We start from the raw sequence: 12,298 nt of genomic DNA on the forward strand, positions 1-12,298 counted from the left end.
AAGTATATAATTCAGGCTTGGAGACCAACTGACTTTGTAAACTTGTCTAAAAGGGAGAGAGCCCTTTCTAGATCTTTTTACCAGAGGCATCCTTCTTTCTTTTTCTTCCTTCCTTCCTTCCTTCCTTCCTTCCTTCCTTCCTTCCTTCCTTCCTTCCTTCCTTCCTTCCCACAAGACTTTTGGAAGTTGTATCCTCTCTAGAGAGCAGAACCTGAAGTTGTGAGCAGAGTATTGGAGCTAGTCAAGAGGACTTGTTTTAAATCTCGGCTCATGTGAGATTCATGTGAGCTTAGGAAAAGTCACTTGGTCTTAGTTTCCTAGTTTGTAAAACAAGGCCTTTGGACTAGATAGTATTTAAGGTCCCTTTCAGTTTTAAATCTATGTTTTCCTTTGCTTTCCTAGTCATCACCTTGCTGGGCACTTCTAAGGTACACTCTGAACGAACCATTAAACCTCAGTACAATTTAAAAGATGTCAACAAGCATCATATGGGGTCCTTTCCTCTTCCTAACATTCATTATAATTTCTTTCTCCCAAGTATTTTGGTTAGAAATTCCCCCAAAATTATTAATATCAACTCATTCTCCAAACACTTCTCATTTAGAGGAATAAAAAAGTTAGCAGAGGACAGGACAGTACGATCAATTTCTGGCAGGAAGATAATCCTTATTGCCGGTCCTTCAATTCGGAGTGGAATCTGCTTTATGGAGGGTACCTGTCCCAGCTGTGGTCACATTCTTTACAGAAGTTTTACTACAGAGGGTGCAGTGTGAAGAGCCCTGGATATAGAATCAAAGATCTGGTTTCCAGTCTCTTGTACTTGCTACCGGCATGACTTTGGGCAAAACAGCCTCTTGTCTCTCTCTGTCCGCTCCAACCAACCTCCCCCTCTTGTTTGACTTTAATGTGATCTTTCCCTATTAGAAAGCTTCCAGAGGGTGGCGACTGTCTTGTTTGCTTGTTAGTACCTCCAGTACTTAGCATACTGCCTGATACTAGTAAGTATTTAATGCAGGCTTTTCCATTCCTTCCTTCCTCAGTTTCCCTTTTTATAAAATGAAGGACTCGGACTAAATAGTCACTAAGATCTCTCCCAGTTCAGCTTCCTATGCTCCTAAATGAAGTCCGGCTAATGTAGTTTTGTACGTATATAGACCATACATTCATTTATTAAGCAATTACCAAATGCCAGGCACTCCGATAGAAGGGGGGGGGGGCGGAATCACATCATGTGCCAAGCACTGTGCTAAGAGTTTTACAGTTATTATCTTCTTTGGTCCTCACAACCCTGGCAGGGGGTAGGTGGCTATTATTAACAGATGAGGAAACTGAGGCACAGGTTAAATGACATGTTCAGAGTCACACAGCTAGTAAGCGTCTGAATCTGGTCTTCCTAACTACAAGCCTGGAGCTCTCTCCACTGGAAAAAAGGGGGACACACACAAACAAATAGTGCCAGTCCTTGCATTTCATTGGTGGAGATAAATAACCACAGAGAGCACTCTTAAAACGTGGTGCACGTAAATGAATTTTTTAAACGTTGGGTGAGGAAAGGAGAAGAGTATGAACCCCTGTTCGACTTCCCCCTTTCCTCTGGGGACCTGACACCCTGAAGGAAGGAGATGAGTGATGTGGGACCTAGAGCCCAGGACCAGCTGGGCCTCCTAGCCACGTGTACGTGCGCGCTGGGGCTGGAAGTAAAGACCGGGTGGGGAGGCACTTTTCTGGACCGCTTTTTATTTTATTTCCTCCCCTGCTCCCGCTTTAGAGGAGGAGCACTCCGTCGCTGGCTCCACAAGAGTCTTTAGAACTTAAAAGAATAATTGAGGGACCCCCCCCCCCCCCAACCTCCCCAAACCCTGCCTTCTCTTGGAGGCAGGCGGGTTTTTAAGGGCGATGCCAGGGGCGAGGGCCGGGGGCCGGGGCTGGCTTGCCTGCCTTCCCTGCCTTCCCGCCTCCCGCACTCCCCCCGCGTTCCTCTAAGGGGCGCTGGTTCCCTTGCTCCCGCAGGCGGCGGGCCGCGCACCACAGGCAAAGCGTGCAGCGTGAACGTCGGTACCGAGACCCGCCGCCCGCTGGGCGAGCGTCGGGCTGGAGACTCGGCCGTCCTCCGAAGCCCACCTCCTCCACCCCCTTCCCCGCCTAGTCCCCGACTGCAGCGAGGTCCCCGCCGGCTGGGGGGTTATGAATGGGTGCAGCGGAAGCACCGCCCACCCCGGACGTGACGCCCGGCCAATGGCAGAGCCGGCTGCGTGGATAGATGAGGTCAGCGCTGTCGTGTCGGGAATGGAATGTGTAAGTGTAACATTCAGAACCGGGTAACACTCGGCGACCGAGCTCCGCGATCGGCGACGTTCGAACGGGGCTGGGCGGGGGAGGGGGGCGGCCAGGGAACCTCGCCGGGGTGTGCGGCTCGCTGCAGCGCCCGCCCAGGGGGAGGAGGTGCCGCCGCCGCCGCCTCCGACGCCGCCGCCGCCGCCACCGCCGCCCGCCGCTGCTCGTGCCGCCGCCGCGCCGCTCTGCTCCGTCCCGGGGGCCATTCACCGAGACCGGAGGAGCGAGCAGCCCCAGAGTGTTGGAGCCGCTGCAGGAGGGAGTCCAGAGACATGCAGGGATTTGTGAGGTTACGGCGCTCGAGCTGGAGGATGTAATTCTCCGTGGGAGCCGGCTGGGATCTGCTGACTTGTTGGAAGCCGGAGTCTGTGCACGAGTGTGTGGATGAGTTGAAGTTACTGCCCCGGTGCTCCTTCTCCGCACTACCGAGGGGAATTCTGGAGGCGAGGAGATCACTTAGTCTTGCCATTGATTGGGTATCGGGAGCTTTTTTTTTTTTTTGCCCTTCTCCCCCCCCCCCTTTTTTTTTTCTTCTCCCTTCTTTCCTCCGTCTTGTTGCATGCAAGGAAATTACAGTCCTTGGCTGCCCACACCGGGTGCGAATTATTCGGCTACACTCTTCCATCTATTGTGCAACCCAAAGATGAAAGACAGAAGGGGAGAAAGTTAAAGAAATCGCCCACATGCGCTGGATCAGTCCACGGCTTTGGGAAAGGAATAAAGAGAAGGTGGTAGAAGAGAGTTTGAAGTCTTTACAGGCGGGAAGATGGCGGACTGGAGCTGAAAGTGTTGATTGGGAAACTTGGGTGATTCTTGTGTTTATTTACAATTATCTTGACCCAGGCAGGACACATGCAGGCCAAAAAACGCTATTTCATCCTGCTCTCAGCTGGTACTTGTCTCGTCCTTTTGTTTTATTTCGGAGGCTTGCAGTTTAAGGCATCCAGAAACCAAAGCAGGAGAGAGGAGCACAGTAGTAGGAATGGCTTGCACCACACCAGTCCGGATCATTTTTGGCCCCAGTTCCCGGACGCTTTGCGCCCTTTCATTCCTTGGGATCAATTGGAAAACGAAGATGACAATGTGCCCATTTCCCCTAAGCAGAAGCGAGACGGTAATTCCAGCATTTACAAAGGCAAGAGGTGTCGCATGGAGTCCTGCTTCGATTTCACCCTTTGCAAGAAAAACGGCTTCAAAGTCTACGTCTACCCGCAGCAAAAAGGGGAGAAAATCGCAGAAAGTTACCAAAATATTCTAGCAGCCATCGAGGGCTCCAGGTTTTACACTTCTGATCCCAGCCAGGCGTGCCTGTTTGTCCTGAGCTTGGATACTTTAGACAGAGACCAATTGTCACCTCAGTATGTGCACAATTTGAAATCAAAAGTGCAGAGTCTCCACTTGTGGAACAATGGTAGAAATCATTTAATTTTTAATTTATATTCTGGCACCTGGCCTGACTACACTGAAGATGTGGGGTTTGACATTGGCCAGGCAATGCTGGCCAAAGCCAGCATCAGTACTGAAAACTTCAGACCTAATTTTGATGTTTCGATTCCCCTCTTTTCTAAGGATCATCCCAGGACAGGAGGGGAGAAGGGATTTTTGAGGTTTAACACTATCCCTCCTCTCAGGAAGTACATGTTGGTATTCAAGGGGAAAAGGTACCTGACAGGGATTGGGTCAGACACCAGGAATGCCTTATATCACGTCCATAACGGGGAGGATGTGGTCCTCTTAACCACCTGCAAGCATGGCAAAGACTGGCAAAAGCACAAGGACTCTCGTTGTGACAAAGACAACACAGAATACGAAAAGTAAGTGCTCTATGCTGGTCCTTTCTAGTCAGTAGCTTGTGGACTTCTTTTGCCGTACAGGTGTGCAGGAGACGTGTGTGTGTGTGTGTATAGCCAGGGAATACTCCTAAGTTTCCTCACTCCCCCTTCAGATGTTAGTTTCAGCTCTAAAAGCAGGGGGTGTGTTTTGTTTTCTTTTCCTGTTATCTATAGTAAGTTACATAGTCCAGTAGAAGGGGTTCTTTCCATCCCTTCAGGTTACCTTACAGCTCTTTCTCCTTTGTGGAGGAGGGCGATTGTAGCTTCTCATTTGGAAACTGTTTGCTCTTCATCTATTCTGACTGTGGAGATGCTCGATTTGATAGCAAGAAGCACTGGAGATTCTATGGTCACAGCTTCTCCCTTTAACCACAGATAGGAGGAGGGGAGATGCTTGTGGGGGCCTTGATAGCCCAAGATTAATTCAATTGTGTGTTCTGATTGTGAGGACTTCTTCAGGTTACCTGCTTCTAGTGCTCTTGTTGACCTTTCTGTCACAGTCCTGAAGTTTCCCCAACCTCCAAGTCTTCTATGTATCATGCAAGAGCCCTGCTTGGTTTTTTGGAGGTGGAAAGGGGTGCTTTATCTAGCCATGAAATACATCCACACCTTTCTTTTCCTTTCTTATATTGAAATTTTGAGGACTATTCTGATAGGGATCAGTGTTCCTGTGTGATTCTGTCATTTCTTTTGCAAGAATAATCCGCAAGGCAGTGAAAGCACCATTGATAATTTTGACTTTCCGGTCTCTATTGTCTTCTAGTTGTATCTATATCATCATATACTTTGTTACAGTTTCATGACTACCAGAAGATGAGGATGGTGAGGATGAAGGCTACGCCCACTATGTTAATACAAGTTTTATCCAGTTGCTAAGTAATTTGGCTGGTTACTTTGTTACTGTCCCCCTAAGTTAGTAACTGATACACTTTATTTTATTTTACAAAATGAACTTTGCAGAAGCCTCTCTCTCCTGACTCTACTGATTAGTGGTTCACTTTTAAAAAAGTCACATTAGCTGCTGGTTGGTCATCACAGCTGAAGAGTTAGCAAGATGTGGTTGCAGTGCATTTCCACAGCGTACCAGTTAAGAAACCAGAGCAGCCTTGTTCTACCAAGAGCCTGGGAACCCAAGCTGAAAATGAAAGAGGACCTGCCAGAGGTTGGCAGAGTTTGAAACTGAATTATGGAATGCAGTGTCGGGGAAACCCCAACCCCTCCAAAAAGCTGATAGGGGAAAAGAGTAGGAAGGGAAGAGGGGAGGGAAAGAACGCTGAAAGCTCCAGGGATATTGCTGTTCACTAAGATGTCTCGACCTGGTTTCTCTCTTTAGGATTTCCTTGGTTTTTGATGAGAATCACTGGTTGTGGGAATTAAGTGAGATAAGCCAAGTGTACTTACAGTTTTCACTGAGATTGGGGGGAAAAAATGGAATACCAACCCTCTACACCCTTTACCTTCCAAGATTGGGGAAATCATGACAATAGGGGATAGTTATTACTTCTGATTAAAAAACAGTTCAGTAATGCTTAAAGATTAAGTACAATTTAAATAAGTTTAAGTTCATTTTTCTCATGAAAGAAGCTACAAATTTAAACTGTCTCTAGGAATGGATTGCTTTGTTTATGTCACATTTAAATTAACCTGTTCCTGTGGGTTTTTGTAAAAGAAAATGCTCCTAGCCTTTCAGGAATTTCTTTGTTTGGCTCTTGGTGGAGTAATCGGAGATGAAGTCTAACCTTTCAGTGTCTTCTAAGGCAATCTTATTGAATTCTGTAGGAGGATCGTGGTAGTTTTTATTCTTTTAAATGATGTATACAGGAATTTCACCTTAGGAAATCTGAATTCCATAGTTCACCAGGTGATGGATGTTAAGAAATACATATCATTCAATGAGACAACCGTATCTTTTGCTCTCAAAGAATAAGACTAAATTGCTTCCTCCGCAGCTATAATGTAAGAGGCTCTTTGGAGCATTTCAGCACTGGAGGAATGGTTAGGAAGGAGAAAGGGGTGTGTTCCCTTAAAACTCCAGTTTTGCCCATTTCCTCCTGGAATCAGACTGAGAGGTCAGTACTGATACCCAAACACTTATGGGAAGTGTTAAGATATCTTTTTAAAGACCACAAGGAGTCAGGACCTGGGGTATCTGGTCTCATCTGAAAGATGATGTCCCCTCTGGTAGCAAGGCAGATTCCTACTCAATCTTGACCCAGGGACACCTCTCCTTGAAAGCAACTGGAATTTCTTGATATTTCTTGTGAGTGCTATCTAGCCCTAATCTTGCACAATTTCTAAGTTCTGCTTATCATTTACATTTGGTAGTGGGGTAGTAGAGTAGAAACTTTTCTTCATTTTCTGCCAGTGGGTTTTCTAAAGTGTGTGTCTTTGGAAAAATGATGTTTTCCTAGCAGTGATGCCATTTATGTCTGATGACTTCTAAATGTTTAATGAGTAAGGAAGATGTCAAAAAATGTTCCTATTTGGCCCATGGCGTTATTATTGTTTATTGACTTCATTGATCAAATAAAGGTACTATATTCTTTACTGATGTGAAATACAATGTCCACCTTCCAGAAATGAATTTTATATATGTGAAATGGTGTCTATCCATGCAGAACTATCCAACTAAAATTCATTTCTCTTAGGATGATGGGAAAGGAGGTGTTATGAACTGGTGGAATCAGTGGTCTAGAAGTTTTTACTTTAGCATGGATGGGTGTGTGACCTCTAGTCAGTCACACCAACCAAGCCAGGTTTTTACTGGGTTGTGGAAATGACGGTATAATACCTCCCTCCCAATAGGGCTCTGGGGATTCATTTGGTAATGGCTATAAAAGCCCATGGATCTTCAGATCAATTTTCATTATACCTTTTTTCCTTTTAATAGGCATCTGTGAAAGTAGGCCTCAACTTCACTTATTCTTCTAGCCTTGTATCTGCTTCTTTTTAAATGTATAGTGATTAGGCTGGAGACTTAAAAATAGCATTGTCAAGTCAGGAAATATGGAAAATATATCCATTGAGGGAAAAGAATTAACCTTTAATGCCTGAAACTTAGCATTCTGTGAAGATAAAGACAGTACTAAATGCCAAATCTGGATTTCTTTTGAATTCTACCCTCTTATTAATCAATAACTGATTATTGAAAGTAAAGAAAATGAAGGAAGATCCTTCCTCTGGTGTAAAGACACTTTTTTGGCTCAAACATACAGAGTAATATTAAAACATCCATCTGTGTGACACATATCTAATTAATTTTCATTAGTTATATGCCTCAGCAGATAAAGATGATAAAGGCTAAAATAAATTGCAAACAGTCTAATCACTACAATGTAATAAGGATTTAGAGGAGTTATTTCAGCATTGCGTCGTTCAAGTTTAGGCATCTTATCAGAATTGTCTTTTCACGAACTTGCTGTAGTTGGGATGTTCACACAACCAATTGTCACTTGATCATTTTGTTCTGACTAACCATGAACTCATTGACCCATCTAGGAATAAATCACACCAACCCATCAAATCATTTCCTAGTAAGTTTTTCAGTAAGTAATGATTGTTTGCCTTTTTTTAAATGCCAGTACATTTTTTCAACTTTAAAGAAGTCTGAATAGCTTTTGTTTTAAAATCCAAACTCTGTAAAAAAAAAAAAAATCAACAGCATGTTTGTATTAGGTATTCTTAGCTGAAGAGCTTGACATGCCACTTGATTTAACTCTACAGGAAATTAGATCAATGCACACAGTATCTCTCAGGGGTGTAGCAGCTTTACACTGACAGGTACCCTATGAAGCCCACTTACCAGCTACACTGGCCAGAGCTCACATGCTAGAGTCAAGAGAGAATGGCTTGTGACTGTGCTTCTAGATGTTCCATTAAGAACTGTCCCGGGGAACCAAGCAGTTGTGATAGATGGAAGAGAGGGCTTGATAAGTTTCAATTCCATACCTCTAGTACCTTGGTTGCCTTACTGGCCTTAGGAGTGCTGTTATCCTCAGCATTAATCAAAAAGCATTTATTAAGGCCCTACTATAAGTCAGGGACTATGCTATGTGCTGGGCGTACAAAGACAAAAAAATGAAGCAGTTCCTGTCCTCAGGGAGCTTATATTTTTTCAGAGGAAGCAAGTATAGATGTAAGTAAGTACGTATAAGATATATAAAAATAGAATTAGGATTATTTGGTGGCACAGGTTGGGGGGCACAAGGGTTGGTACTAGTAGTTTGGTGACTCAGAAATGACTTCATGTTGAAGTGAATTTGAACTGAGTTTTGGAGGAGGATTCAGACATGACTATTAGGAGTTAGTCCATTCCAGCCACAGGGATTAGCCTGGGTAAAGATATGGAGACAGGAGGTGGAATGTCATGTGAGCTATAACAGAAGGGCTGGACTGTAAAATGTATGTAAAGGGGAGTGATCTGCAGTAAGCCTGGACATCCTATATATGTTATTTTAGTTGATCCTTTAATAACCTTGTGAAATAGTTGCTATAGGTACTATTATTCCAGTTTACAGATGGAGAAACTGAGGCTTGGTGAAGTGGTTTATCCACAGTGACACAACTAGTAAATGGAGGAAGTAGACTTAGAACCTGGGTCTCTGATGTTTCAAATCCTGTGCTCTTTTTGCTCCTCTAAGCTGTCTATTTAATTATGGATATTGATGATCTTGAATGCTGAATAAATAAAAGGCCAAGTTGTGTTTAGCCTTATATTGTGAGTTATGTGACTCAAGACACTATCTTTTTGCCTCTTTTTGTATCCCCAGCTGGGCACAGTCCCTGGAGCATAGTAAGCACTTAATAAATGGTTATCGATGGACTGGCTTTGCTTTTGTTCAACACGGCAGATAAATGCATACTACAGTATGGAAACATTTTAGTTCAAAATGGTTAAAATAAGGGCTTAAAGAAGTAAAACCAGGTTTTCTTTTTTTTCTTTTCTTTTCCTTCCTTCTTTCTCCTTCCTTCCTTCCTTCCTTCCTTCCTTCCTTCCTTCCTTCCTTCCTTCCTTCCTTCCTTTCCTTTCCTTTCCTTTCCTTTCCTTTCCTTTCCTTTCCTTTCCCTTCCTTTCCTTTCTTTCCTCCTTCCTTCTTGTTCCCAGAGGATTCTGAGTAGCTGAGATTTTACTAGAGTTGTCTTTAGCATTTTAATTTGCCTCTGACTCAGTTAGGTTTCAGTGATATTATTCCACCATCAGAAGAACCAGATGACTGAAATTGATTTTAAAAAAATGAAAAAGAAAAAAAAAGAAAAAATTTATTCACACAAGGAGTCAATGGGCAGTGTTGTGGACTGTGGCTCTTGTTAACCAGTACTTTTTATTGAAGAATTCAGAAAGCTAAATAGAATTTTAGGAGATACTGTATCCTTCTAGACTGGTTTTGCAGCCTTTCCAAAGCAGCATGTTCACTTACACTCTTCCTTTTGGGGAGAATGTGTTGGATGGCAGCAGTGGCAAAGAATTTGATCATCTCCAGGTGAATGAGCCTGTTGGCATACATAGATGCTTTTGAATATATCCCAAGGGGATATATTTTCCAAGCTTTTGAGGTTCAGGTGGTCTAAGGCCTCCTGGCTTTGGAACAGGTGGTTCGAAAGAGGGGGAAAAATAAAACACTCTTTTTACCTTTACTCCAGTGATCAGGGCTTTCTGCTAACTGAAAAAATCAGTTCAAAGCTCTCCTTTTTTCCAAGAAAAACTTGGAAATTTTGTTCTTGGGAACAAATTCTTGGGAATTTATAACTTTCCCAAGTTGTAAATTTGGAGGATTTTGCTCACTTTCTATATCTGTTATGTTTAAATTTTGTCCACTGATTTTCCAAGCAAAATTTCACTATTTAAGGCCTTTAATGGTCATTGGACTTTATTAAAATTAGTTGAATTACAAAGTCATAGCATAGTACCTGGTATTGTATAGTGGGTGTTTAATAAATACTCATTGACTGATATACATAATCTCTTATCCACTCTCCATCTCCCAGCTTGGTTGGAGAAACTCAAGATAGAACACTCTCTACTAAGATTTTCTCTTGATGACTCTGGGCTAGCTTAGCTCTACTAGCGCCATCTACTTTGTGGGTCTTACCAAACTGCTTGAGGTCAGGGGCTAATTCATTTTTCTGTTTGTAAACCTAACACCTGGGATACCATTGGTGCTTAATAAGTACTTTTTGATTTGCTTGTGAATTCAGAAGTCCTTATTATAGCAGTTGGTTGATTGGTTATTGTACTTGGTTCTCAAAGAGGACCAAAAATGACAAGTTACAGTGTGTTCGATTGAGGCTGATCAGACCAATATGAAGTTGGAATGCGTTACCCCAGGTTGGGCATAAATAGTCCATGTGAACGTTTGGAGTGGACTCTCTAAATTTGCACATCTTGCTTTTCTATTGAGCTACTTCAACTCTGCTTTGCTCATAGAGCACAGCACTTTTTCTGATGTGGGCCCGCCATGCTCAGTGGCCCTTTGCCAGTGTCTCCCATGTCACACAATCAGTTCCAAAATTTTTAAGCAAGACCTTGAGAGTGTCCTTGTATCGTTTTTTCTGAACACCATCTGAGCACTTGCCCTTTGTGAGTTCTTCATACAATAGTATTTTTGGCAAGTGTACATTAGACATTTGAACAACATGGCCAGCCCATTGGAGTTGTGCTCTCTGCAGTAGTTTGAATGTGTGGTAGTTTAGTTCATATAGCATGTTGAAACAAAGGTGGGGAGGAGTGCAGTTTTTCCCCCAAAATAACTTGTAGTGATAACACATCACAATTAGCTGACCTTTTAGTTCTGAAATATTGATTCAGGTGATCTTATGGTGCTTGATTATTTCTAGATGATGTTTTATGGTTACAGAGCTAAGTGATACCATTTCCCCAAATTATTTGAATCTATTAATCAGAAAATGTAATGAGAAAGAATCTGATCTAATATAAAAGTGCTTTTTCTTTATTGAGATGGAGAGAATAAATATTTCTTGAAAGTATCATTTCTCGTATAGGTCACATTAAAATTCACACTGCATTAAATAAGGCCTGCATTAAATTGGCACCTTGGGTGATAACTGCATCTTTAAGTATGTAAGTGTAATTTGAAGAATGAGCAGCCAGAATTTCCTTGTTTCACATAATGACAATTGGACAATATTATTTTATTTACATGAGAGAAGCACATTAAAAGTTTTCTTTTTAATAACACATGCTTTTATATTAACATAAGCCTTGAGTGCCTTAATACTTTGCTACATCAATAAAGCATTTAGATCTTTTGGTATCCTCTAAGTTAAAACGGTGAAAAAGACTTAAATACATAATGGAACTCAGATTTCTGTAAAAAATAAAACACTAACAAATAAACCCATTTAGATAAAGTGTCAAATTAGTTTCCAGAAGTTTATAATAATAGAAATACTTTTATATAGTGCTTAGCAGTTTAAAAAAGTGCTTTTCCCATGAGAGGAGCAAGCAGCGTGGGATGGTAAGAAGAGTGCTGACTTTGGAGACAAGATTACCTGGGTTCAAATCTTCTCTCTGCTGCTTACTGCCCACAGGGCCTTGGGCAAGTCCCTTAACCTGTCTTTGCCTCTCTTTCCTCAGTAAAATGGGGATAGAGATTGCACTAGTTGATCTCCAAGGTCTCTTTAAGCTCTAGATTTAAATTCTCTGAGCTCTTTTGATGCTTAAAGCCCCTGTGTAAGGTAGATGTGGAGCAACTAGACGACCCAGTGGATACAGCTGTGGACCTGAGTCAGAAGGCCTGAGTTCACATCCAGCCACAGACATTTACAAGCTGTGTGGTCTTGGGCAAGTCACCTAAGCTCTGTCTGCCTCAGTTTCCTCATCTGTAAAGTGGAGGTAATGCTAGCACATACATGCCAGGCTGCTGTGAGGATAAAATGGGATATTTATAGAATACTTTGTGAATCTTAAAGTGCTCTATACATGTTAACTCTTAATATTAACCATTGTTATCTAGTTTTCCTTTACGAGTGAAGCTGGTGTGTTCATCTTAAAATTAGATTAAGATTAAGTTTTAAGAGTAGAAGGAGGAAGATTTGAGATGGAAGGGAAGGATGATACAGGATGTGACCACTTAAGACAAAGAACTAAAGCTAGAAGTCAGCCTTCTTGTTCC

The 12,298-nt window shown here is 42.5% G+C and overlaps 1 protein-coding gene across 1 annotated transcript in view; it reads left to right on the top strand.

Annotated features, from left to right (window-relative positions):
* Positions 1–2,488: 2,488 nt before the first annotated feature.
* The window catches only part of EXT1 (exostosin glycosyltransferase 1), a 342,886-nt gene continuing 333,076 nt past the window's right edge, over positions 2,489–12,298 (top strand). Inside the window, exon 1 of the mRNA XM_072603234.1 lies at positions 2,489–4,148. Coding sequence (XP_072459335.1) covers positions 3,187–4,148 — 962 coding nt within the window. The 5' untranslated portion in view covers positions 2,489–3,186. The remainder of the gene's footprint in view (positions 4,149–12,298) is intronic.

The sequence above is a fragment of the Notamacropus eugenii genome, chromosome 4 (genome assembly GCF_028372415.1).
Source record: "Notamacropus eugenii isolate mMacEug1 chromosome 4, mMacEug1.pri_v2, whole genome shotgun sequence".
Classification (NCBI taxonomy): domain Eukaryota; kingdom Metazoa; phylum Chordata; class Mammalia; order Diprotodontia; family Macropodidae; genus Notamacropus; species Notamacropus eugenii.